Genomic DNA, 26,462 nt, shown 5'->3' on the forward strand with positions numbered 1-26,462 from the left:
CAGATAATTCTCCACAGTGTAGCAGTCATGAACCATTGTCTCAGGGTCAATTCTCTCCTCCCTGCAGCATGATATACTATGGCCACATGATACTCCAGACAGCTGCCATCTTCTACAGTCACAAGTGTGCAAGCACAAGTCAACTGTATAACTAGCGTTGCCAGACTGAACTCTGAACAATTGTTGGCCAGCTTCTGAGACATGGCAATTAGCAGCAAACTCAGTGTTCTTGTCTTTTCTTCTTGATCTTTGGGCATATTCTCTGCCCTGCCCACTTCTCTATGGCCTCTCTCTGTTTACTCACTAGCCTTTGCATGATCTTGTAAAAAATGTATTCCAGCATTGACAATACTGCCATCTCTCTGCCCTCCAGAATGTAGCTGCAACAAATGTTGCACCATTTCTGATTAGTATGATGTGATAGAATGTTGCAACAATATAACAAAACTACTGCATAGGAAGACGTAGGTACTTCATAAACTGGTGCAGATGATTTACCTGTTAAATACTTCAGAGTTATTGTTCAGCAGAATATCACACTTGGAAAAGGCACTAAAAATGCTTTACACCATGTCTTTGGATCAAGTCTTTCAGTCCAGTGGAAGGCAGCTGAACTGTGTCCATCCATTTTCTCACAGTTTTGGCTCCACTTCACCCTGTTTGGTGATCTTGCAATGGCCCATAGATCTTGCTTGAGCAACTCTCCTTTGTGCTTCTCATTGAAATTCTGATAAATATGCCTAACACAAAACCTATGCTCAGCATCTGGCCACACTTTTTGCACATCATTGATCAAACCTTTCTGCTTGTCACTCATAATAGTGAAAGGAGCAGTATTTGTGATGTTAAGGTCATCTCTCATTGTAGTGAGAAACCACTCCCAAGAACTTGTGCACTCTACTTCTACCCAACCCATTGCACTGGGGAAAATGCAGTCATTAGGGTCAATACCAACTGCACTAAGCAACACTCCTTTAAACCTAGTTTTCATGTGACAACCATCAATGAAAATAATAGGCCTGCATCCCTTGAGCCACCCCCTTTTACATGCATCATAAGCCCAATATAGAGTATTCAGACATTTCCTGCCCAGTGGGAAATCCTTGTCTTTCACAAGCTCAGTTAACAGAAGAAATGTAGACCCAGGGTTGCTATTCCTCAATTCAGCCCCATAATCCCAAAGCCTACTGAATTGCTCTTCTTCATCACCATGGATCTCCTTAAGTGTTGCTGTTCTTGCCCTAGCTAGCTTCCATCTGTTAGGGGTGACATGAAATTCCTTGGTGATCTTTCTTGAAAATGTACCTAGTGACATCTTCTGGTCATCTCTGAACTCATCCATGAAATACTTGCACAGGAATTTTGCTGTCAGTGACCTTAACTTCCATTTCTTCTGACATATATGTTCTCCATAGTAAGTCTTTATGACAAATCCTCCTATCCTGTTGTCATTGCCAGCAAACAGGTACCATGGGCAACCATTTTTACAAACTGCCTCAAGTCTCCTCTTGTCATTCTTTATCTTCTTGATCTGCACTCTGTTTCTAACTGAATATGCAGTCAGTGCATGTCTTAGCTCAACCACATCAGCAAATACCATCCCTACTTTAAACACAGGTGAAATCATGTTCACCTTTGCATTGAAAGCTTTAAACTTGTACCTAAGTTCATTTGCTTGCTCAGTTGATAGGTTTAGATCTTCATCCTCAAGCAAATAGTCAGGCTCCACATCTTCCTCCTCCTGCTCACCTTCTTCATCAACATCAAAGTCAATGTTATCATCATAAAGATTATCATCACCATCATCTATGTCATAGTCACTGTTGCTGAAATCAGAATCTGAAACAATTACATCTTCAATAACTGTTTGTCCATCTTCAGTTAGCATGTTGTGCTCAGCACCCTCAATCAGCAAACTTTGTGGGTCTGTTCCATTTATTGCAATCTCTGACAAGGGATCTTCCACAAAGACTGAAATTAGGCTATGGGAAGAGGATGCACTTGCTACTGCCAAACTTGATGTTGTTGTTATCTAAGACAAGGGCAATCTGCACACCAAGTCAGACCTGAAGTTACTGATGAAATCTGTATGGTCAACCATGACTACAAGCATCTTATGCTCAGCACTAGCTCTGATCATATGCTGCACATCCTCATCACTGCTAATTCTGATCAAACCATCTGAGATTGGTTTATTTGGTTTGCACCAGTAAATGATGTGCTCACTCACAGGATATCCCAACCAAAGCAAGTGTTGTTCAAAGAATGCATATGAGAAAGTGCCAGAGTCAACATAGTCTAGCACCTAAACAGAAGGGTTCCAGTACTCCAGGTTACTGATTGGGCCACAAAAAATTCCACCATGCTCAAGTTCCAATGTAAAAAAGGACTATCTACCCTTTCTCCATTTGTTGCATCACACACTGCATCCAAATAAAATATGAATCATTTCAGAAACAATATTAAGATCAACTACAGTATCTGAACATATTCAGTTAACTACAGTAACTGAAAATGTTCAGTTAAGTACAGCAACTGAAAATCTCCAGATTAACTACAGCATCGGAACATATTCAGTTAACTACAGTAACTGAAAATGTTCAGTTAACTAAAGTATCTGAACATATTCAGTGAACTACAATTAACTGAACATATTCTGTGAACTAAAGATAAACTAACCTTAAATGAAATACAACCAATCAATTAACTCAAACTTCACTGCACATACCATTAGCATTACCAAAACTAAACTAAATGGTGTAACAAAGTAGCTCAGTTTATACTCTGTACAAAACATGTTCAACAGCATAAAGGAGTTCAATTTAACCACATAAATAGATGATTGAGTAGAGTACAAGCTAGAGCAGAGCAGAACTAAAAGCAACCACAAAGGCATTAACATCTAATTTGTCCGCCATAACCCCTAGCTCTCATGTCGAACCCAAACCTAAAATCATCGGTCGAAACCCTAGCTGTACTTCGCCATATATGACCCTACACAAGAAACACCACTACACGACCCCGATTCGAGCACAAATGGCCCCGATTCGAGCTGCAAACTGCGGGCCGACAAGCTCAGAGCAAAGCAAAGGAGAGGGGAGTGAGGAAAGGAAAGCAGAGGCGGGGCGACGAGCTCACAGTAATCAGGGAGGAAGACACCGAACGGGCGGACGAGATGAGCAGATGCCGGCGTCTCCACGCCGCCGGCGAACGGCGGCGACGACGCCTCCGTCGCTGACGTCACCATCGCCCCGCCAGCTTGTGAGCTTTGTCGCCCCGACAGCGACCAAGTGAATCCTCTCGAGCGGACGCGAACTCAAATCCGACAGGTTTAATTCAGGTGTTGTGGCCCGCGGTTGATTAGAGGAAACGTCAGTTTTTTTGCAAAAGTGCGTGCGACGACCGGGCCGTCCACCTGGCTGCCAGTTGTCCAGTTCTCATTGGTCTCGGACTAAAATGTCACATTGAGTGCAAGTTTGGATATGATGAGGTTGAGTTTTACAACTTTAGAACTAAATTGTCACATTTTGTGCAAGTTAAGGTACCTGGGGTGCTTTTACCTCCTAAAAGAAGATAGTGCAAAATACTACCAGTAGAACTTAGTCGAATGCTCGCTCTTTAACGTCGAAAATTCAAACCGTTCCGCAACTCAAATGGAGCGAGACTTTTCCAGCTCTCACAAGTGAAAAGGTGAACCCCTCCCGTGCCTTCTTGTCCACGCCTCGGGGCTGGAGCCACTGCCCCGTCCTCCTCTACAAGTACCCCTCCCATACCAAACCCCTCACGTCACCAGTCACCACCCTCTCTCTCTCCCTCCCTCCCCACCCCTCCCACCCTCCCACGCGCACACACAACACACGCCCACCACCAGGGCGGCAAAATGGTGAGTTCTCCCGCGTCCCCGCCCCCGCCCCCGCCCCCGCCCCCATCTCGTGGTTGCGCCGCCGCGCGCGCTTCGTGTCGTGCTAACCGGCGCCCCGTCGCTCTTCTCCGGTGGATGCAGGTGATGATGGCTCAGAAGACGAAGGAGGCGGAGATCACGGAGCAGGACTCGCTGCTTCTAGTAAGCCCACCCACCCACCTCCCCCCTCCCCTCGCCTCCCACCCCCGTCTCCGGTTCGGTTCCGCGCGATTCGAGTTGGTCCCGTCGGTGGTTTCGTGCCGGTCGGTCCAGATTTCCTCCTGCGGTTCCTGAGAAGCGCTTGCCCTAGGATTTGGTCGCTCGGTTGGCCGCGGCGCGTGCGTTGCGCGGGTTCGATTCGGGGCCGATTCGTGCTGCGGGGCGTCGGAATCGTTTCGCTCTGGTCGGGTTTTTCGGGGGTGGATTTTGGTGCTGCTTGGCGGGATTTTCACCAATTTCGTGCGCGGGTTTGGGGCTTTGGGCGTGCAAGGGAGGTTAGCCATGGGGTTTTGTGGGGGTTTCTGCTCCAATTTTGCTGATGGAGCGGCGGCTAGAAGCGTCAGTAGATCCCGTATCGGCTATCGCTCAAATGGATTCTGTTCCTAGTTTCCTCCGCGAACTCTCGGGTGCGTTCGGTCTGCTCAAACGGGCCGTCTCGCTGTTACCCCGCTGATTTGATGGGTTTTCCTTCATCCTGCTTGCTTGCTCGGTTTCATTTGCGGATTTGAAGCGTGGAAATCTGCTTTTCGGGAGGCTTGCCTCGTCGTTTTCCTCGATTTCGCGGGAGATTAGCGCAGAAACCCTCCTGGTTTGCGCTGCGATTCCGAACCAGCAGTGTTCTGAACATTTGGGGGAGCTGTTGAACTAATTTGGTTTGGTCGTTTTGGGTTTTCCCGTCTCGATTTGGTTTGGTCGTCGAAGTATGCTTGTGGTAATATCGCTTGCGTATGTAGTTAGCATTAATTCCGCTGGAAATGTGGATTCACACGTTCGACGTCGATCATATTGGTTGGTTTACTAGTTTCCTCCATGATCCTATAGTTTTCTCTGGCAATTTCCTAAGCACATCGATTCTGGTGCGTTCTGGTAGAAGCGTCTAGGGATTTTCAGTGCTCGAACTCTTCCTGTACGTGTGGAATTAGTTTGGTCTCGTTTCCTATTTAATTGCTGAAGTTGTGGTAGCAGCCTATGTTCGATTCGTAACTTCAAGTCCCTGCTATCAAAATGCTTTGTCTATGTAGAACAGTGGAAGGGGGAGCACAGAGATACATTATTTACTGGCTTGCACATTTCCAAATTATCATGGAACAGCAGCACGAACTTCTGTCATCTTAGTTCGAATTGGGCTTTACTAGTTCCTGTTGTTCTAGGAGTAAGATTTTCTGCTGTTCAGATGCTTCCAGTGGAGTACTAAGCGGCTCTATGATTGGGGTTTTACTGTTTGATTCAAACGTGACGTACTTTTGGCCAGTTTGAATCAGAAAATCTTCTCTGTAGTTTATAAGTATGTTTTTTCTTGTGCTATGCTGTGAGTTTTTCAATGTATGTTCTGCATTTAGGAATTATCTGAGATTAGTATACTTCTCTTGCAATGTTTGGGAAGCAACTCTCAAACTGTAGTCTCCTCATTTGATATTACTGCTTTTAGTAGTTGGGAGGGTTGGCAAATACATTGCAGGATTATTGGTTGGTCATCAGGTTTTGATAGCTTTCACTTTGAAAAGCTGGGTGGTTCATTTCCTATATGACATGATATGTCTTGTTTACATTTCTCTTGTACATGTGTGCCCTAAATTGCAATGTTTTGATCTCTGTCCACTTAACAGATTTGATTATCAGTACCAATATATGTACCTGTATTTGCATGGGCTATCTGTTCTTGGTGTTTAATCGAAGAAATGTATTACACGATCATTATTGTATATGTATGTGTTTGAACAAAACATTATTGAAAATGTGTTTTGTCATGAATTATGTGCTTCACTCTGAGCTTGTTTATCAGTACTCCAATTTCATATGATGTTCATAGGTTTCTATTGCTGAAGCACTGGGCTATTTCAATAAGTATCTATATGATCTGGTGAAAATCATAGCAAAGTGCGTAGTTTTAAGTTATTCATACAGCTATTTGGATAACATTGGTGTTTTGTTGACCAAACAGACAAGGAATTTGCTCCGGATTGCTATATACAACATCAGCTACATCAGAGGCCTATTCCCTGAGAAGTACTTCAATGATAAGTCTGTTCCAGCACTAGGTCAGGATCGGTGACCAGCATATATATATGTAATATCTACATTCTGCATGACATTTATTTGCTCAAAGTCTCAAACAACCTTATATTTGTTGCAGAGATGAAGATTAAGAAGCTGATGCCCATGGATGCTGAATCCAGGAGGTTGATTGATTGGATGGAGAAAGGTAAATATATGTCTTAGATAACTTGAGCTCATTCAATTAGTTTACTGTTTTATGATTATATGTTTTAGATGTGCTTTTCTTATGTGCTTATCTGATTAACTTACCGATTCTAGGTGTTTATGATGCCTTACAAAAGAAATATCTCAAGACCCTTCTCTTCTGTATATGTGAGAAGGAGGAAGGCCCAATGATTGAAGAGTATGCCTGTGAGTATCACCGGATGGAGTTTGCTAACGTGTAGCGTATTAAGTTGGACTGACATCGATGATGGATCATATGCCCTACATTTGCTTATCATGTGTCATAATTATCATGCAGTCTCATTTAGCTACCCCAACACAAACGGGGAAGAAGTTGCAATGAACATGAGTCGCACAGGGAGCAAAAAGAATAGTGCCACATTCAAGTCAAATGCAGCAGAAGTCACTCCTGATCAGATGAGGTGCTATCTTGCATACCCCTTTTTGGATGCTAGGATTTGTTTTTGTTGTTAGTCTTTTGTGCTCCTAAGAGTTAATTTGTGAAGGGTGTTTTTATGTGTACTGTAGTCGTCATAGTAAAGTAATACTGCATGCAGACTGGTATAATTTCAAAGATATGGCCTCATAAAGTGAAGGCATAGGAGTTCAGTGTTCTATTTTTCTCTATTAGTGTGTGAAAACTTAAGTTATGGAGGAGTTATTCACCTCTTGACAATTAGTACTAGTTCAATTTGTAAGTTGCTGTTAGTTTTCCTGCTTGACTTGCAAAATTCTAGTACTGAAGGTATGAGGTAGTTGAGGTTTCAGTGTGGTTTTGTCATATACATCCTGCAGATCAGTTTGTGAATTACTATTCACTGGGTTCATATGTGCATGTCATTGTCAGCTATAACCAGTGGTAAAATGGTAATATTCTGACGTGGCAACGGTTTCCTTTTAGGAGCTCTGCTTGTAAGATGATCAGAACGCTGGTTTCACTTATGAGGACCTTGGATCAAATGCCAGAGGAGGTAATTTAGGCATTCTGTATTTTGGTTACATTGGATTGTGCTGTTCTGATTCTGTCGCTTGTTTGTGTTCAGCGAACCATTCTGATGAAGCTGCTATACTATGATGATGCCACAGTGAGTGCCTTTGTTTCTAGTTATCGAAACCTTCAGCTGCCATCGTAGATAACCTGATTCTATTGTTCTGTAGAAATAAGGATTTAGCTTTTCTTCTTCTATATAACTTTGTTGGTGGAAGCTTACAGACTTTATTATGTTGCCAGCCTGAGGATTACGAGCCTCCCTTCTTTAAGGGTTGTGCTGAGAATGAGGCTGTAAATATATGGAACAAGAACCCCTTGAAGATGGAAGTGGGGAATGTCAATAGCAAGCATCTTGTGTTAGCTTTGAAGGTAGTGGAAATTACAGCATCTGTCCAGAATTCTGTCAGGGTCTTTTTGATCAATTTCTCATGTTTGCTTTGTTTATGCAGGTTAAGAGTGTCCTTGATCCGTGTGATGCTAATGATGCTAACAGTGATGATGACAAGATGAGCTTGGGTCGTGAGTCAGACCAAGATGATGACTTATCGGACACCGAGGTAAAGGCCAAAGAAATCAGATAACTGATAGTTTCAGTAACATTATCTTTAGTTTGCTCTTTTTTGGTTATGGACATGTTGTACCTCCTTTTTGCATGAAAATGTTCGTACAGTATTTCGGTTTTTTTTTTGTAATCTAAAGTATTCCCTGACATTACATAATCCCTTATTCTATTAGGTTCGCCCATCTGAAGTGGATCGTTACGTCGTTGCTCCTAATGGTAACATTTATTCCATGATGCTCTCATTTATTTAATATTTGGTGCTAATATACTTGCTACAACAGATGGAAATTGCAAAGGTCAAAGTGGTACAAACTCAGAAGGTCAGTTATTGGTTCAAGAGAGCTTTATTTGCTCTCACATATATATGTAATTTTTACATGCAGTCATGGTCTATGTCCGTTTGTTTGCTCTTCTCTAATTTCATATATTCACAGATGAAACTCAAGATGCTGCTCATGAGGAAGAGCTAACAGCTCAAGTAAGAGCATGGATATGCTCAAGAGACATGGGTACTGTTAGTGCTTCAGATGTCCTTTCCAACTACCCTGACATATCATTGGTAAATCTTGCTGTCATCTTCCCTTTTATGACAAGTATTGATATTTTGGTTGATTATTGTTCTACTTTAGTCACTAGACTTGTGAGCAAGTGACAGATTTCTTTAAAGTGTTAGTACACCAGTGTATTTAAACAGACCATGCCTTGATACACTTTACAAGTTTTCCGACCTGCTACTAACAACTGCTTGTTGAATGTTTTGCAGGAAATGGTGGAAGGTAATGCAGAAACAGTTCTGTGTGCTCGTCAGATTAATCTTGTAAAACAGAGGCATTCTTTCTTCATTCTTATTCAAGTCGTGAATTACTAAACTAATGACTCACTTTTCAGATATTTTGGAGAGGCTACTTAAAGATGGTTTACTTTCCAGGGCAGGCAAGGATGGTTATGCTGTTAACAAGGTCAACCTAACTAACAGTATTGTGTCCCACATGATATATTGTTCTTCACTAACATGATTATTCCCCGATTACAGGTTACTGATCCCAAAACACCCTACATAAAGAAAGAGAGAGAGGTTGCCATGCACAATGTTTCACCTACTGAAGGAACCAAAAACAACGATGCAGATCTGATGTACATGAAGGTACCGTCCTTAAACCCTTGATGGTTATGCTGTTAACAGGGTCAATGCATGGGAATTTCTCCTAACATAATATTGTCGTTGCAGGCATTATACCACGCACTTCCAATGGATTATGTGACTATAGCTAAGCTTCAGGGCAAGCTTGATGGCGAAGCCAACCAGAGCACAGTCCGAAAGTTGATGGACAAAATGGTGCAAGATGGATACATTAAGAATTCAGGCAACAGAAGATTAGGTAACTACTTGAATATTTCTGTATGAAGTCAACCTTTTTGAAAATCTTCATGAAATCTAAGATGCCTTCTTCGACTGTAGCCTCTATTCTTCTGGACGGTTCACATGTTATTTGTTCTTTTAGTGAAAGTTGTCCAGCAAGTGGAGAAGAATAAACCAGCCATTAATATCATTTTTGATTTCCTAAAAAGATTTGCTGCTGAATGGTCAGTTTTTGCATGTTGATCAATTGCATTTCTGAAAAAAGTGTTGCATAGCACCCCTGAAGGAAGACCATTTTCTTCATGAAAAATGTTGTTTACCTGTAATACTTGCATGCTGGTCTTTCTGGATAAAATGCATCAGCTGGAAAGCTTCATAAGTTGTTATGTTAGCTGCAAACTAATCATTGTTAGGATAAACAATCCTGTCATTTTACTGTTCCATTATACTGTAATATAATACAGACGTCATGTCAGTACACATTATCCATGTGATGCGGTTTACTGCATTTGTTCTCTTCGCAAAATACATGTCAACCTGTGTCTCACAGGAAAAGCTGTCATTCATTCTGAAGTCACCAACAGAAAGCTCCTTGAGATAAAAAAGATACTGGAAGTTGATATCACTGATGAAATGGTATGACCATCAATCCGAAGCTTCGTGCACTACTTCTGTAGTAAGTCTGCAACTCATTTGTGCATTCCTGATCCATCTCAATCTCTGTTATATCATGCAGGCAGTTGATACCAATGCAAGGCCTGCTGAGTTTGACCGCAGAGATCATCAGATGGCTGGTGAGTGGCAACAGTGATCCACATCCATGTTCAGGCTCTTACCTCTTTGTCACATTGGGTTTGGCAGCAGTTGCTAAACCGTAGCATTTACCTCTTGTTACAGACCAGGAAATGAAAGATGGCTCGACAAACGGCCGCTTCCAGTCAGTTGGATCTGATCTTACCCGCACACGGGACCTACCAGAGCAGCAGCAGAATAACAAGGACCCAAGCAGGACTCCCACAAGCAATCGCGAGGTATGACCGAAGCCTGATTGGACTTCCCCAAGTAGTCAAGAATTTTGCAGTGTTGAGACTGAGCAAAAGCAACCACAACATATGTAGTATAGTTGAAACGTGATAAACTGTGATGCCTTTCTTGCAGTCGGCTACGTCCCTGGAGAGTGGGGTGCTCGGGCAGAGGATCAGGAAGTCTCTGGCTCGCGAAGAGTCGATGTGCACGCCGGACAAGCGGACCAGGAAGACCAGCATGGTAAGGAAAAAGTTCCACCTTCCTTCACTTAACCAAAATGATCAAATCCATAAATATCACGCGTGTGACATGCTCATCACCCTGTCAGTTGCATCAGTTATCAGTTTTGTACTGCATGAAACTATGTAAGCTTAACCACCCGTGAATTTGTCGCAGGTGAAGGAGCCGATCCTCCAGCAGGTCAAGCGCCAGAAGTCCTAGTTCAGTGAGGCGGCACGGAATCGCAAGGAGCCTCGGCGCAACTAATCTCGTAGGCCAGGTGAAGAAGCAGATACCCCCTAGTTCAGTACTTCAGTTCGTTCAGGTGCTTGAAACTTGTGAAGATAGCGACAGAGCACCCCCTCCGGCAGATGTAGATCCTTGTCCCTAGCCCTATCTTTGGTAGCAAAACGTAAACGAGAGAGAGAGACTTGTCCCCCCTGAGACGTGTTGTTGTTCATGATGTTTGTTTCACTGGAGACTTGTACCGCGAGGCCACCTTTTGCCTGAATGATGGAAAAAGTCCATTTTAAACCCTGAATTTGTAGGTGTTTGGCGAAATGAACCTCCAAGTCAAAATCCCGGTCGATTGCACCCTGAACTATGCAATCCCGGTCTAAATTAAACCCTGGCTACAGTTAACCGGGATTTTGTCTAGCTGATGGGCCAAGGAGCGGCATGTCGGCAACTCAACGCACAAGCTTGATACATGACTGGGCCGGCCCACCAACCCGCCATTGTTTCGTTTCCTTTTCCGCGCGACAAAAAAATGTTGAAATTCAACAGCGAGAGAGACTTGTCCCCCCTGAGACGTGTTGTTGTTCATGATGTTTGTTTCACTGGAGACTTGTACCGCGAGGCCACCTTTTGCCTGAATGATGGAAAAAGTCCATTTTAAACCCTGAATTTGTAGGTGTTTGGCGAAATGAACCTCCAAGTCAAAATCCCGGTCGATTGCACCCTGAACTATGCAATCCCGGTCTAAATTAAACCCTGGCTACAGTTAACCGGGATTTTGTCTAGCTGATGGGCCAAGGAGCGGCATGTCGGCAACTCAACGCACAAGCTTGATACATGACTGGGCCGGCCCACCAACCCGCCGTTGTTTCGTTTCCTTTTCCGCGCGACAAAAAAATGTTGAAATTCAACAGCGAGTACCAGGACTCGATCCCACGACCGCGGAGACCAACCAAGAGCCACTAGACACTACACCACGAACAACAACATGAACATCACGGCGCAGAAATATATAAGAATAGACAGCAGCGTTGAGATTGGAAAACATTTTCGAAAACATTTCTTGAATATTGCGAGCAGTTTTAAGATGCCGCACTTTTTTGTATTCCATATTTTTGGAAAAGTGAAGGTGTTTTGTAATTCTGATTTCAAAATGAAACACGAACAAAATTTGCAAACCCCAAATAGATTCCAAAAACGCGAACAATTTTCAAAAAAAAAAATCTGAAAAACAAACAAATTACGAAAAACATGAACACTTTTTGAGATTGTGAACAGTTTTTAGTATTTTTAGAAAATATATAACAGGAATGTTTTTAATTTAGCGACAAAAAAAAGTTAAAACAAAAACTTTTTTTAAAAAGCGAACAAAATTTGTATTGTAAGCATTTTGGACACGCGAACAAAAATGAAAAGGTGGTGGACCATAATTCAAACTCGCGGCAAATATATGATAGCATTTTTGAAAAAATATTAATAAATGAACATTTTTGTAATATATGTTGAACAAATTCGGAATAAATATTCAACAATTATGCGATATACACTGAACAAATTTCTAATACAAGATGAACATTTTTTTAAATGAGTGAATTTTTTGGAAATTACTGTCAAGATTTCCTTAATATACGCAATGAACTTTGTATATATACATGAAAAAGAAATAAAAAAGATAGTAAAGAAATATTAAAGAAAAATATGCACGAACACTTTTTCAATTTTACAGTTTGTTTTTCAAAATCTATGATTTTTTCCCAAATCTGTAGACATTTCTTTTGAAAACCCGTGAACTTCTTTCAAAATTGTTGAACTTTTTCTAAATTCGTGATTTTTTTTCAAAATTTGTAAACTATTTTTATTTTTGAAATTCTAGTTCAGAAGTTTCTTTTTTTTCGATCAAACAGCACCAGCATGGGGTCTCGTGTTCGAGCAGAGTTTTTTTTTTCTGCTTTTTAACGAAAAAAATATGCGGGCCGGCCCAGCAGGGAGTAGCGCCCTTTGCGAATTTTGGTTTTTAATTGAAAAAAACTAAAGCAGGCTGGCCCAGCAGGAGCTGGTGTGCGCCCTCTGCGAAATGTCCGAATCCCGGCCATCCAAACGACCCGAAGGTTCGATTTAGACCGGAATTGCATAGTTCAGGGTGCAATCGACCGGGATTTTGACTTGGGGGTTCATTTCGCCGAACCTCTACAAATTCAGGGTTTAAAATGGACTTTTTCCCCTGAATGATGAAACGTAGCAATGTTATATACAATGATGATCATCGTTGGTTGCTTCACGCAATGATGGATCTGTTTGAACTTTTGTACCGAGCAGCGACGATCGGGGCAAGCTTTTTTCTTGTTGTTGTCTTGGGTGCTGTAGCTGTAGGTACTGTTCTGTGGTCTGTGTACGCCGGCGAGCAATTGCTTGGCGTATGACGAAAGCTTTTCCGGCGGGGACCGTGGGGCGGCGTTTCCTTCCCTCGCCTGGTGCATGGGCAGCGCGGCATTGATGATGGCCGGCACACTGTCACCTGGATCGTGTTGGATTAGTGCGTACACCTGTGCTACTAAAAGCCTGGTGGTGGTAGGCTTGAGTGATGGCCGTGTTGGGTCACTGTAGCAGTTCATTCCTTGTCGGCGTTCCGAGTTATTGACGCGGTGGTGGTCACGTCTCCCGGTGGTCGATCGCTGTACAGCTCCGGCCGATGAAATTTGATCCGGAGTACGTACTGGATCAGCTAATGGCTCTGCGTCTGTTGTCAGGCCTGTCGAGCCGCTCGGCGTGTTTGTCCAACACGACAGAGTTCTTCCAGCGAATCAATCATCGCTAGGCTTTGTCTTGCTTCGCATCGTTAGCTTGATAACGAAGAGATCGATAACGAAATCCAGTAGCGTTGAGCTGTCTAAATCTAAAAAGAACATTCTCTTTCGATGGACTCCACATGCCCACACTCGGTTCTGAGGTCTAGTAAATCTAAAACACAACTTCAATTCGTCCTTTTTTCTTTAAATTTTACTAAAACTAACACAAATTCGAAGTGCCGCTGGAGCAGCTCCCCAAATCTTTATTTTTTTGAGACAAACTCCCCCAAATCTGCCAAAGCCCAAACGCGCGCGCGAACGCGTGGGCCGCCGCCGCGACAGGCCAGGAGCCCCGCCCCGCGATGCCGCCGAAGCCGCACGCCGCCGGCGGTGGCGCCTACGAGTACTGCGAGCTGTGCCGCCGCAACCACGACCAGGGCCGGCGCCACCGCTACTTCCCCGCCCACCGCGCCGCCCTCGCCGCCGCGCTCTCCGGCTTCCGCGCCAAGCTCGCCGACCTCCGCCGCGCGCTCCTCCGCCCCTCCACGCCTGGCCCCCGCTCCCGCCTCTGGTGCCCCTTCTGCTCCGCCGACCTCGTCGACCTCGACAGCCGCTTCGCCTGGTAGCCTCCGCCTACTTCTCCTAGCCGTCCCTGCACACCTAGGGTTTTGATTCAGATGTGCTGTTTCTAGTTACAGTAGGTTCGAACTTAGGATGGTCCAGTAGAACATGAGATCGAGCACTGGTAGCACATCGGGATCAGGGGTTGTTGGAAGCATAATAGAGTTTTTAGAGATACTGTAGAGATCCGGACTTTGTGTGAATGATATAAGCCCTGTTTTACTCTGTTTCCAGCAGCAATGCGATTTACCACCTCGCGAGCGAGGAGCACCTGAAGGGCGTCAAGGATTTCCTGCGGAAGCATGGGGGCGGGATGGATCAGGTCGATTTGTTTAGGATCTCAGAGGATGAGCTTGCAAAGGTGCACTGCTATCCATTTTGTACCTGTATTTCCTCCTGTTAGAATGGCATGATATACTTATTTTCACAGTTGTAGTTATATCAAATGGTCTGTTTGGAATTTAGTTATGATATTGGCAGTGAACAAGGTTACTATGTGCTCTGGAAATAAGATGATGCTGACATATTTCTGCACTGCTGATCCGTTATGTTTTTTCAATTTCAGTGGGAGAAGGGCTGTGAGTCTTCCGGTACTGAAGCACAGGCATTGGCCGATGGCATGATTGGACCATCTCTGGGGCCGTTGAAAGATATCCAAAATGAATCTACCTCTAAAATTTCGGATAGTTTTGCTGAAACTGACATCCCATCTTTTCATAATACTGCATCTTGTGTTGTTATGCCTTTACAAAGTCCTACCAATGGGGCCTATTACCCCACTAGTACAGCGTGTTATGGATCTTCCACCTCTGGAAGTGTTGCTTATTCTGCTCCATTTGGTACTTCCGGACTGCCTGTCAAACCCTGTGTCACAACACATGGACATCAGGGGATGCCGAGCACAAACATGTTTCATAGTGCTGATGCACAAATGAAAGGTGAGCACTAGTGCTGAAATTATCACTGATCTTTCACTTCTTCTTTGCTCTGGACTTTGCTAATTGTACTATTCTACAGTTTGGTTGGTACGTTGCTGATTTCTCTCCCTTTACAGGTGCTCAATCTACTTCCCTCGGAAATGGACCAAATCCACCGGCTTCTTCTTTTGTATATGTAAGTATGTAATATGTGCACACACCCATGTGCATGTGAAAAGTAGACATTTGTCCTTTTGATAAGATCGCAAGCAGCCTTGTGTATTTTGTTCGTTATTTAGCAGTCATTCTGTAAATAAGGTCCACTAAGAAATTTGAAGTGCTGATGAATGGCAACGACAAATGGGAGTGTATTCCATTTATGCAAAGAGAAGCTACGGTTAGTTAGTGTTGTTTGAGCTAGTATCACAATGTTTAGGTATCTTGAATCTGAATAGTAGAAGGCTAAACGAGGGGAAGTTGTCATACAGACTCAGGAAGTTAAACCATATGGCATATTGACATCTTTAGGAATGTGATTTTTTGGTTGCAGTCATGCTTGTAGATTTTAGTTTGCAGATATATTTCCTTGGACAAGTTCCTGATCTACATCTGGTTAATTATATAAACATGTAATTTATCTTCTTACTATGGTATTGGAGTACACCAGACATGTCAGATGTGCTATTAAATTTATGTCCTGATCCGTCGCCCGCCTCTACTCATGGCCTTCCACTTAAATCTGAGAACGGTTGGGGAACTGAACTAAACCTCAACTGAACCCGCATGATCAATTTGGACAAACCAAACCTAACTAAACCTCTTTAATTTTTATTTAAACCCAAACCGAACTAAACCACGTCCTCACTCCACCTAAACTAAACTGAACCGATGGCTGAAACCATGGTTTTAGCCAATGGGTAAATAACAGTTCCATACCAATGGTGCCTCCTACGTTCATGGCAAATGGCCTGATGCTGCTCCGATCTCTCTGCCTTTGTGAACAGCTTGTAAAGGAGTGGTTGAGCGGGGCAGTGGTCGAGCAGAGCGATGCACCTCGGGCACCGGCGCCGCCCGTTCTTGTCAGTGCGGCGGGTCGTGCATGCGCGCGGCCGGCGTCGCGCCTCCGAGTCACGAGCTGAGCATGATCTTCAGCTGCTCCCACGAGGGTGTCGACGCCGCCGGCGCCGCTGGACGACTCTCCTTTGATGCGGCACTGCGGCTCAGCGTCGCGTGGGCGGGAACGCCGGGACGGGGAGAGGTGGCGGCGGTGGCTACAGGAACAGGGAAAGAGCGAGTTGTCGAGCAGACCTACGAAGTTCGAACCAATCTCAGGAACCGGTTTGGAACCACGGGTTGAGCCTGGTTGGAAATAGAACGGTTCAAGCCCATACCTGACCACACCCACCTATTATTCACACGAAACTGAACCCAACCAAACTGTTAGCAGATACAATCCATTAGCGACCAAACCAAAGAAGCCCACTCGATTAAACTGAACCAATACACCCGGTTATACGAAAACCATCCCCAGGTTTACTTCCACTGTTCCCCGGTGTCTTAAAACATGTCTTTACCTCCCCCAGTAACATAATTGCAATTCTTTCTCATATGTTAGCAGAACTTGCACAATATTAATTTCAAACAAATGTAGCAATTTCTCTTTTCTTATAACAAAAGGGTTTTGTTCTAGTTTATGTTTCTTGTTTCCTAAAAGAATAATTATGAACCAAATTTTTTTTTTACAAATGTTCATATCTAATGATTTGTTGTTTATATAATCACTTTTCTGTGGTGCATGTTGGCATCTCTTTTTTTACAATTCTGCCCTTGCAGGTCCAACAGGGCCACTCTGGAGGGAAATTCAATCAGGGTATTTGACACTGCACTTTCTGTAGTGTATATTTTCATTGCACTAATCTGAATGCGAAAATGCTGCAGCTTGAGCAAAAAAAAGATATATCTAGTTAATTCTTTTTCAGTCCATGCTTGAAATTTTATGTGATATCATTGTGTTATGAAGGCCTGAAAGCAAATGTGCATACTGGTGCTCCTCCTCCATGGTTAGAAGCTAGTGAGCATGATCCAAAGAATGTGTCACTCGCCAGCTATGCTCTTCCATCTTCTCTGAAAGGAAAATCAAGAAAACTTAACCCAAAGCGTGTTGGAGCTGCATGGGCAGAGAGAAGAAGAGCTGAAATGGAAATGGAAAAGCGAGGTGAAGCCGTTCCAGAAACGCCTGATGCTAGTTGGCTCCCTAATTTTGGTGGTGTCTGGCAATCTGGTTCGCGAAAGGAATCGAGGAAAGAGTTTGAGAAAAATCATAAGCTTAAAGAGGAGAACAATCCTGAGTTACTCACTGAGATAAAACCATATATCAGCAAAAGGATGGTAAATGTGTTCTCTCACTTTCTCCTCAGTCTTTTCTACATGTTTACTTTGGTATTCAGGATTTCCGTGTTCAAGCAAGTAATCTCTGACCTTTTTTCTATTCTTCAGTCCATGGTCTTCTTACACCATTAAGATTAGAACATTGATTTCCTTCTGACTTGGCTCAAGTATTGAATAAATGAACTTAATTATCCTAACTGCTTTGTTACTCTTTTGATTTCTCTTGATTCCGGATATAAATTCATCCATGAGACCTTGTGTTGTTTATAGAGGCTTACGAATGCGGTAAAAGTTAAGATGAACTATTCCACCTCTGTGCAGTGGTAAAGCAGTTTAGAGTGTTATGTGGTTGTATGCTACTCCCTCCGTCCCTAAATACTTGTCTTTCTAGGCATTTCAAATGACTATCACATACGGATGTATGTAGACATATTTTAGAGTATAGATTCACTCATTTTACTCCGTATGTAGTCACTTGTTGAAATGCCTAAAAAGACAAGTATTTAGGAACGGAGGGAGTAGAAGGAAACATGGAGTGCATTGAGAGATTAATAGCAGTCCTAAGAAATCTGCTGCAGAGAGTTCTTGTGCTATTTGTATTTTGTACTGTTATAGAATTTGTGCAAGTATGCCCTAGATGATATTTATGCATTTATTTCTCTTTATTCTTTGTATATCTGGGTTATGCTTTCGGACGGCTATCTCTTATGCTTGTCTGTTTACTATTGCAGCGTGTAGGCTCTAATAAAGATGGACAACCGGACAGCACTGTAGAATAGTGAGGAGATGTGCATTGTCCTGCCCGATGCTTTATGGTACGAATCTAACTAAATTCAGTAAATGGTAATTTGGAGCTTTTGACTTGTATATCCAGGAACAAGAAATCATGTTTAATTACTGAACAAGACTCCCCTTGTTCCGTTATCGCTTGATAGTGGAACCAGGTCGAATTCTGGATCGTATGGATATTTTTTTTACTGAACAGCACCAAGTTATGATTGAAAACTAGATTCCGTTAACTCTCCTGTCTTCACATAACACATTATGTACTCTCTAAATTTCTAATAAGAATGTGCTGTGTCAAAAAAAGAAAAGACAAAAATGAATAATGTGTTGTGTCAAAAAAAGAAAAGACAAAAATGAATAAATGCTGTAGTTGTTACTTTCCAGGAACAGAAATCAGAGGTGCTACAAGAACGTCTGCACATGTGCAATTAAATGTGGCATTGGGTGCTCGTAGATGGTCCTGCCATCTTCTTTTCCAAATGCAATGGACCCAACAACTGTTTCTTGCTTTCCGTCCATCGCTATGCGGTTTGGCGTCTGCAGATTGTGGTCACGCTAGGTTTCCTGTAGAAGTTCTGTAAAACGGTCCAGCGGGCAGCTTTTGTATCTGTCCAGGAACGCTCTGGATCGTGTCGGTTGATGGAAAGGCGATCTCTTGGCCGCATGATTGAAGAGATCTTTTTTTTTTGTTGTAGTTTGACAGCGTGCGCAATGCCAATCAACCCAAGTGAACAAAAAGGCGGGACACTTTCCAAGAAGAGTTACCTGTCTTGTAAAAATCTTTTCAGAATGTTGGTTGGTGCCTTGTTGGTCGTGGGATTTGCTCCTGATCAGAGGACATAGAGGGCCTGGGACATGGATATTTGACGGTCCTAGCTGATAATTAAGGGTGAGTTGCAGGTTTATGTCCCGTCTAGTTTAGCTCTTCGATTAGCTAGCTAGGCAGGCGGTGTGCAACTGTAGCAAACCTAGAGTGTAGTAATCAGCTTGTTTGCCTGGTGACATGTAAAGAATAGGCGGTGCAACTGTAGCAAACCTAGAGTGTAGTAATCAGCTTGTTTGCCTGATGACATGTAAAGAAACCACCTATTTTTTTTATTTTGTTTTACCAACGTTGCTGTTCAATGGCTGACGCTTGGCATCTAGCTTTGGACAGAGTGATTGTTTTTCTTAAGCTGTTTGAAGGCGAAGAATCGCTCGCACCTGCTGTAAGTAGGCCTCTACTAGTTGATGTTATTTTCCTTACGTAACCCAAACGTGAGAGAATCAAGAGTATTTAGAGCACCTGATGCTTATGAGCCATTTGTGTGTTACTACCGCCTTACCGAGTGCATCAGTCGGGTCGCGTGAATTTGCCTTCTAGGCACTGTGATATCGAGCAAGAGTAGCGGTGGTTGTGGGCAGGGCACGGCAATCGTTTGTCTGATTGCATGCTTTGTTTTAGGCGCCAAGTTGCAATTCATTCCCTCCCACCTAGGACGCGCTACAGGAAACGCATTTAGTAGCAGCAGGCGAGGTAACCAGGAGATCTCCTCTGAAGAAAGCAGTTATTGCAAACGAAAACATCCATTACCACCATGTCCACCACGATGCACAGGCGCAGACCAGGCGCGCACCCGTACGGTACGTACAGTCTTCTTCATCAAAACTGGCAAACCCCTGCACCATGCAGGCGTTGCTGAGAAACCCGTCCGTACGGATCCACACCAGCAATGGTAATTATATTTGGCACGCGGCACAGTTGATGCATGTGCACCAACAACGCGGGCGTCGCCCTCCCGGCCACTGCTCCGGAGACGAGACATTTGCGTGGAGGCAGGTCGGCCAGTGATGCAAGTATTTGGAGGAGCGGAGAGAGTCTCCGTCGATCCATGTGAACGCCGTCGCCGGCCCGATCGCCCGCCACCACCGCCCCTTACGTCCGGATATCGGCAAGATCCATCCGAGTGCGAGCGTGCGGGTCAGGAGCCGCCCGGCCTCGCTATCGCTACAGTGAACGCATTACACTCTCTTTTCCTACAAGGCACCGTGGAAGAAGGAGAAGTTAAGCCATTGGAGCCAGCCAGATTGCACATTGCACTACTCCTCTCCTCCCCGGCATGGCGGCATCGAGCCATCCCTCTCTACTGCTAGGTTAGGGCTAGTCTTGTGACCCGTCTCTCTCCTCGTCTCAGCAGAGATCAGCAACGCTCTGCCCACCAGCGTCCAACGATCCTAGGTGGATGGATGGATGGGCCTCTCGAGCTATAGCTAGCTAACTTGACGACATAACTACCAAGCAAGAAAGAAAGGGCGAAGTAACTTTTTTTGGTTCGGCGATCGAGCGCACGCGTAGTCCTTTGCAAGGACTTGTACTGTTGGACAGTACATACATATATGGGGCAGCAAAGGCATGCATGACGCCCACGGCTTATACACACCAGCCCTGAGACGGCACATATGTAGAATTGTACATTTCCATTTTGCAAGCTTTAGCTGCTGATGATGACGATTGGGCCGTCACTTCCCCCGTGTCATGTCCGATTTGATGCGCCGCCGATTAGTAATAGTTAGCACCCTCCTTGCCGGATCCGTAGGTAACAGCCCCAACAACACCTCATAGAATTGGAAATGTTCAAGACATTCTCTAACGGTGTCGTTAGCTGATAACAAAGGACGCATGCAATTGGAGCAAACCGAGAGCGTAGTCCCTGAGCTTGTTTTGTCCGACGACATGTTACATGCATGTAGAGAAACAACGTACGCCATTTTTACCAACGCTGCTAGCTGTTCAAAGGCTGCGCCTGCGCCTGCGCTGCTGCTGTAAGTTGGCCTGGATCTAGTTGATGCTATTTCATAAACGTGGGAGAGTACGGAGCATTTAGAGCACCTGATCGATACTTATGGACCATTGTGCGTTGTTACCTAGTACTCGTACGTACCAGTGCATCTGCCAGGTCGCGTAAATTTTGCTTTCAAGGCACTGCCATCTCATGGAACAGTACCGGTGGCGGTGGCCCGTGGGCACGGCGGCAGTTGTTTGTCTCGGTCTGGGTCTGGGTCTGATGCCTAACCTAGGACGTGTTACAGGAAACGCATTTAGTTGCAGGAAATACGTATCTCCTGAGAGAAGGCAGTTATTGCAAGCGACGTGAGAAAACATCCATTACCACCGTGTCCACGATGCAGAGGCGCAGCTAGCAGACCAGACGTGTTTCTGGCTTTCCGTCCGTTGCTATGCTGTCTGGCGTCTGCGGATTGTACAAGCTCCGCAAAACGGTGCAGCGGGCAGCTTTCGTCTCTTCCAACGCTCTGGATCGTGTCGCGGTTGATGGAAAGTCCAGATCTCTTGGGCGCATGATTGAGTTTGACGGCATGTGCAATGCCAATCAACCCCAGTGAGTGAACAAAAGGTGGGACACTTTTCAAGAAGAGTTACTTGTCTTCTTGTGGTGAAAATCTTTTCATTATGTTGGTTGGTGCCCATGTTGCTCGTGGGATTTGCTCCTGATCAGAGGACATAGAGGGCCTAGGGCATGGATAATTGATGGTCCTGGCTGATAATTAGAGCTTTTTTAGGGTACCCTGTAGTGAATAAGGACCGTCCATCCGCGAAATCAAACGGCCATGACCGACCTGTACTGCTGCAATCAGGCCAACAACATGGCGAGCAGTATTAGTAGCACCGGTCGTTCTCGACCAACCAGTATACATGTTCTGAGGTCAGCTTCTACGATTCACCTCGCACCGCCCCACCCCGCCCGTTGTTCTCATCTACGGACTCTGGTATAGAGTTCCGGTGGCCACCGCCGTGCCTCCTCTTTCTTCTCCAGCCCGCCTTCCTTCGCTCAGGAAGCCCGAGTCTCGTTCCTTCCCCGTGCATGGCTCCGGCGCTCGACTGCGTGGCGTGGGCCTCGGCCTAGACCGTGCTCTTCTTCTCCAATAGGTCCTACACGACAGCCATGAGGCATTGGCTTGCGCCCCTCCCATGGCTGGCTGAGCATACCCCACACCGCGCTCGTTTTGTATTGGTTCACAACGGCAGCGAGGAAACCACTTGGCGCCGTTGTCCGTCAATGCGGAGGCTTGCCGTGTGCAGAAGTTCGTCGTCCCGGCCATGGCGCCCAGGCAGGACGGAGGAGGGCGTTGACGTAGGTGTGGTCGCCAAGTGTTGGTTCCATGTAATGTATGTATGTGAGGAGAGCATGGCGGCGATGGGAGCGAGCAGGCGATGCTGATTCCAAGCTATTACTACGAAATAGGCTGGCATCTTGGCCCATCAAAAATCCCGTTTCAACGATGGGATTTAATTATACTGGTACCCTCACGCCAAGCAGTATAGGGTACCATAAAAGAGCTCGATAATTAAGGTTGACTTATCGGTTATATGACCCGTCTAATTTATCCCTTTGATTCGCCAGTTAGGCGGGGCAGTTGGAACAAAACCTAGAGCGTCGTAGTCCCTATGGGCCTGTTTCTCTGATGACATGTAAAGAAACCACACCAGTTTTTAATAATGTTGCTGTTCAAAGGCTGCCGCTAATTGGCATCTTATTTTTGATTGAATGATTGTTTTCTTTAAAAGTTGGAAAGTAGCGGCTGCACCCAACTTCGGTGTACCCACGGAGTAAGCAGTAAATTTGAAAAAATAGGAAAAAAATCCAAAAAATTCTGAAACTTCGTGGATGTGATTATGAGCAAATGTTTTGGATGCTTGCATAGTTTGGTCACCAAAAAACAGAAAATGATCTCGATACAAAACGAAATAGAAATGATGCTCTGCACCCACGTTATTGTTCACATGTTTTCAGCATAAACTTTATTTTTTTTTGTACAGAGCTCATCGTATGTCATTTCGCCACCAAAGTTTGCTAGCACCTAAAACATTTGGTCAAAAATCTCATCCACAAAATTTTAGTTTTTTTAATAATAAGATTTACCAAGTTTTTTATCGTGGGTGCACGGGGGATGCAATATTCGTGGGTGCACAAAAACCACGTCTTGCGTTCAAGGCACTGCAATGTACTTCCTCCATAAAGAAATATTAGAGCGTTTAGATCACTATTTTAATGACCTAAACATTCTTACATTTCTTTACAGAGGGAGTAATCTCGAGGAAGAGTATAGTTAGTGGTGGTTGTGGGCAGGGCACCAAAATTGCCTGTGTGATTGCAACTCCCTCCTAGGTCTGGAACCTAGGACGCGCTACAGGAAACGCATTTAGCTGCAGAAGTATCTCTCCGGCCTCTCCTCCTCTAAGCAAGCCAATACTCCCTCCGTTCCAAAATAAATGACCCAACTTTGTATTAAAATTAGTACAAAAGTTGAGTCATCTATTTTAAAACGGAGGGAGTATATTGCAAGCCATGTACGTACAGGAGCGTAAACCACTGGTGTAGAGAGGGCTGCCAGTTACGGCGTGACCTGCGGTGGGCATGTCACTGGATCTTTGTCCCGTATGGCTAGGGCTTATAGTGCTAGCTTAGGGCTCTAGTCTTGTGATCCGTCTCGCTCTCCGTCTCAGCATCAGCAGCAGCACCGGTGTCCGTCCAATGACTGACGAGTACATTCATGAATACTATCTTCGTCCGGGTTTATTAGGCCCCCTTGTATTTTGAGTCTAAGTTTGACTATGTATTTAACTAAAAATATATAATGTATATGCTACATAAAGTATATTGTTGGATTTCTTTTTGAAAGAGGTTTCCTATGGTATAGTTTTCGTGACATATAGTTTATATCTTATTAATGAAATTTCATGGTCAAACTTTGGATCAAAATAAAATACGGCTTAATAAACCCGGATGGAGGGAGTACACGGCAAGTCGTCAGCCGTGTGTCTCCTGCGCGACCCAACCGCTGGCCATTGATGAGTCCTCGTCTCAGAGCGTCTACAACCGCATTTGGCAAAACCGACCCCTCAAACTCCACATTTCACGCCTTAAATAATTCATTCGACAACTAGACACCTTAATTTGCATATCTCAAATCCATACAGAGGCGGACAGGTTCACTTCCCCAGGCTCCGGAGACGAAGGTTACGGAGGCGGAGCTGGAGAGCGCCGAGGCGGAACTAGAGAAGGCGAAGCTTCAGTTCTCGGGCTCATGTCCGAGCATGAGGAACGGGCGGCGGCGATCAATTATTTTAGGTTTAGAATAGGGTTTAGTCCGGTTTATATGAAAAATGTAATGAATCTTGTCTGGTTCGATTTATATGAAACCCGTCGTGTTTCCACGAATCTTATTCAATTAGTTCAAACAGTGATTGAAATGTATGCGGCCAGCGTTGGATGGCCGCCTTCGGTATCATTGTCCATGGATGGCCCCCCTGTCCGCAGACGGATACCGGAGCAAATTTATGGATCAATGTTATAGATGCCCTAACCAGGGAAATCTCTCCTCCTATTAAAAAGCAATTACGATTGCAAGCGATGTACTCGTACGCAGCGAGAAAACGAGCCCATTACAACCATGTCCACCACAACGCACAGGCGCAGAGCAGGAGTCCAGCCGTACGGTACAGTCTTCCTCATCAAAGTTGACAACTCCTGCATCTTTCCTGAGAACCCGCCCGTACGATTCGTGCGTAATACCAGTGCAGTAATAAGTTGCGTGGGTACAGGGTAGAAGCGCAACGCTCCGACTCCGGCACTGGCCATGGCATTGACACCACCCGCATCGGCACAGTTGACGCATGTGCACCTAACACGAGGAAGAAACGAAACGAACGAGCGGTCACTCGTCAGCAAGCCGGCGGCAATCAGAGCAGAGCAGAGCGGACGTGTCCCTCCTTGAGATTTTACTCCACTGTAACGATAATGTACGTATATTGTACTAATAACGATCCCTAGAGAGTATCGCCTGCCCGCAATCGGTTCCACGGACGGAGGCGGAGCGCCGTGCGCGAATGATACCCCGTCGCCCTCCCGGCCACTGCTCCGGCGTCGCGTCGCGCCGCCCCGCTACAGTGAGCCGAGAGTCGAGACGTTGATTGCGCTATCGATCCGTCGCTCTCTCTCTGTTACGACTACGCTGCTACTGCTAAGCGCTAGGGTACTACCCGCGTCTCTCTCCGTCTCAGCATCAGCAGCAGCACCGATGCCCGTCCAAAGGGCTCGACGAGCACATTCATGCATACACGGCAGGCCGTGTGTCTCCTGCGCGCGCGATGCACAGCGGGAAGCAGCACCCGCCGTCCAAAGCCCAACCGCACACACATTCAAGCGTTTCCATCGATCTGACCCCCCTTTTCGCAGGATGAAAGCCATAGATACATGCGACTCTTGCCACAATGCACTCTTTGGAGCCTCCTCATCGATCCCAGATGGCTTGGATGGATCTAGCTTGACGACATAGAGATAGAGTAACTACCAAGCAAGAAAGAGAGGACGCCATGTCTTCATTTTGCTTGCTTGACTAGTAGAAAGGGCAAAGTAACTTTTCTCGGTTCGGCGATCGACTACATACCCGGTCCTTTGCAAGGGCTTGTACTGTTCGACAGTACATACATATCGCCCAGGGCTTAATTAGATGCCAACCCTGAGACAACGGTACATGTACAACTCCATTTCTTGCAGGTTTTAGCTGATGATTGGGCCGTCACTTCCACCGGCCGTGTCATGTCTCATTGATACGCCCTCGGTTACTAGCCAGCACCCTCCTTTGGTAACAGCCCGTCAGCCCCGTCAAGCATCAACACCTCCTAAATCTTGAAGGCTTGTTTAATCTTCAAGACCTGAACCGTGTCGACAGTTATTAGAGCCAGCCGAAAGTGAGAGTATCAAGAGCAGTTATTACTTATTAGAGCACCTGATGGCACTACTTTTGAACCATTGTGTGTTGTTACCTGGACTGGTGCATCTGTTAGGTCGCGTTTGTAAATTTGCATTCAAGGCACTGTGATGTAGTGATGTCGAGGAAGAGTACTGCTGGTGGTGGGCACGCCAATTGTTTGTCTGGCTGCGTGTTTTGTTTTGGAGGCGCCAGCATGCAAATCTCTGGGTCTGATACCTAGGACGTGATACTGCAAACGCATTTACTTACAGGAAATCTCTCCTCAGAGAAGGCAGTTATTGCATGCTCCATTACCACCATGTCCGAGATGCACAGCCGCAGCGGACAAGACGTGTACGGCACGGCACGGTATTCTTCATCAAAGTTGACAACTCATGGAACAGGTGTCCAATGAGAGGATTTGAGGAACGCTGGTCCGGGAGCACATGCCGTCGATCTGCGCCAAGATTCACG

The 26,462-nt window shown here is 45.0% G+C and overlaps 2 protein-coding genes across 7 annotated transcripts; both read left to right on the plus strand.

Annotated features, from left to right (window-relative positions):
• Positions 1-3,806: 3,806 nt before the first annotated feature.
• LOC109734050 (meiosis-specific protein PAIR2) lies at positions 3,807-11,407 on the plus strand. The gene is made up of 22 exons (XM_020293267.4): positions 3,807-3,883; positions 4,004-4,063; positions 6,063-6,159; positions 6,255-6,323; positions 6,437-6,529; positions 6,642-6,765; positions 7,245-7,314; positions 7,387-7,428; positions 7,575-7,703; positions 7,784-7,891; positions 8,070-8,112; positions 8,178-8,216; positions 8,331-8,455; positions 8,660-8,672; positions 8,785-8,855; positions 8,930-9,040; positions 9,125-9,275; positions 9,807-9,892; positions 9,993-10,050; positions 10,154-10,287; positions 10,415-10,522; positions 10,679-11,407. The coding sequence occupies exons 1-22, from the start codon at positions 3,881-3,883 to the stop codon at positions 10,721-10,723; spliced, it is 1,779 nt and encodes a 592-aa protein (XP_020148856.1). The 5' UTR covers positions 3,807-3,880; the 3' UTR covers positions 10,724-11,407.
• A 2,385-nt stretch (positions 11,408-13,792) lies between these two features.
• On the plus strand, positions 13,793-19,429 carry LOC109734051 (TITAN-like protein). Of its 6 annotated transcripts, none has more exons than XM_020293268.4 (8): positions 13,793-14,146; positions 14,380-14,506; positions 14,711-15,083; positions 15,200-15,258; positions 16,896-16,932; positions 17,083-17,450; positions 18,182-18,265; positions 18,621-19,429. In XM_020293268.4, exons 1-7 carry the CDS (start codon positions 13,887-13,889, stop codon positions 18,227-18,229), a joined length of 1,272 nt encoding a protein of 423 aa, XP_020148857.1. In that variant the 5' UTR covers positions 13,793-13,886; the 3' UTR covers positions 18,230-18,265; positions 18,621-19,429. The 6 variants fall into 6 exon arrangements, with proteins under 6 accessions (XP_020148857.1, XP_020148859.1, XP_020148861.1 ...); XM_020293270.4 differs by having other exon boundaries at positions 18,932-19,429; XM_020293272.4 differs by having other exon boundaries at positions 18,627-18,822.
• The last annotated feature ends 7,033 nt before the right edge of the window (positions 19,430-26,462 follow it).

This window comes from Aegilops tauschii, chromosome 5, assembly GCF_002575655.3.
Source record: "Aegilops tauschii subsp. strangulata cultivar AL8/78 chromosome 5, Aet v6.0, whole genome shotgun sequence".
Classification (NCBI taxonomy): domain Eukaryota; kingdom Viridiplantae; phylum Streptophyta; class Magnoliopsida; order Poales; family Poaceae; genus Aegilops; species Aegilops tauschii.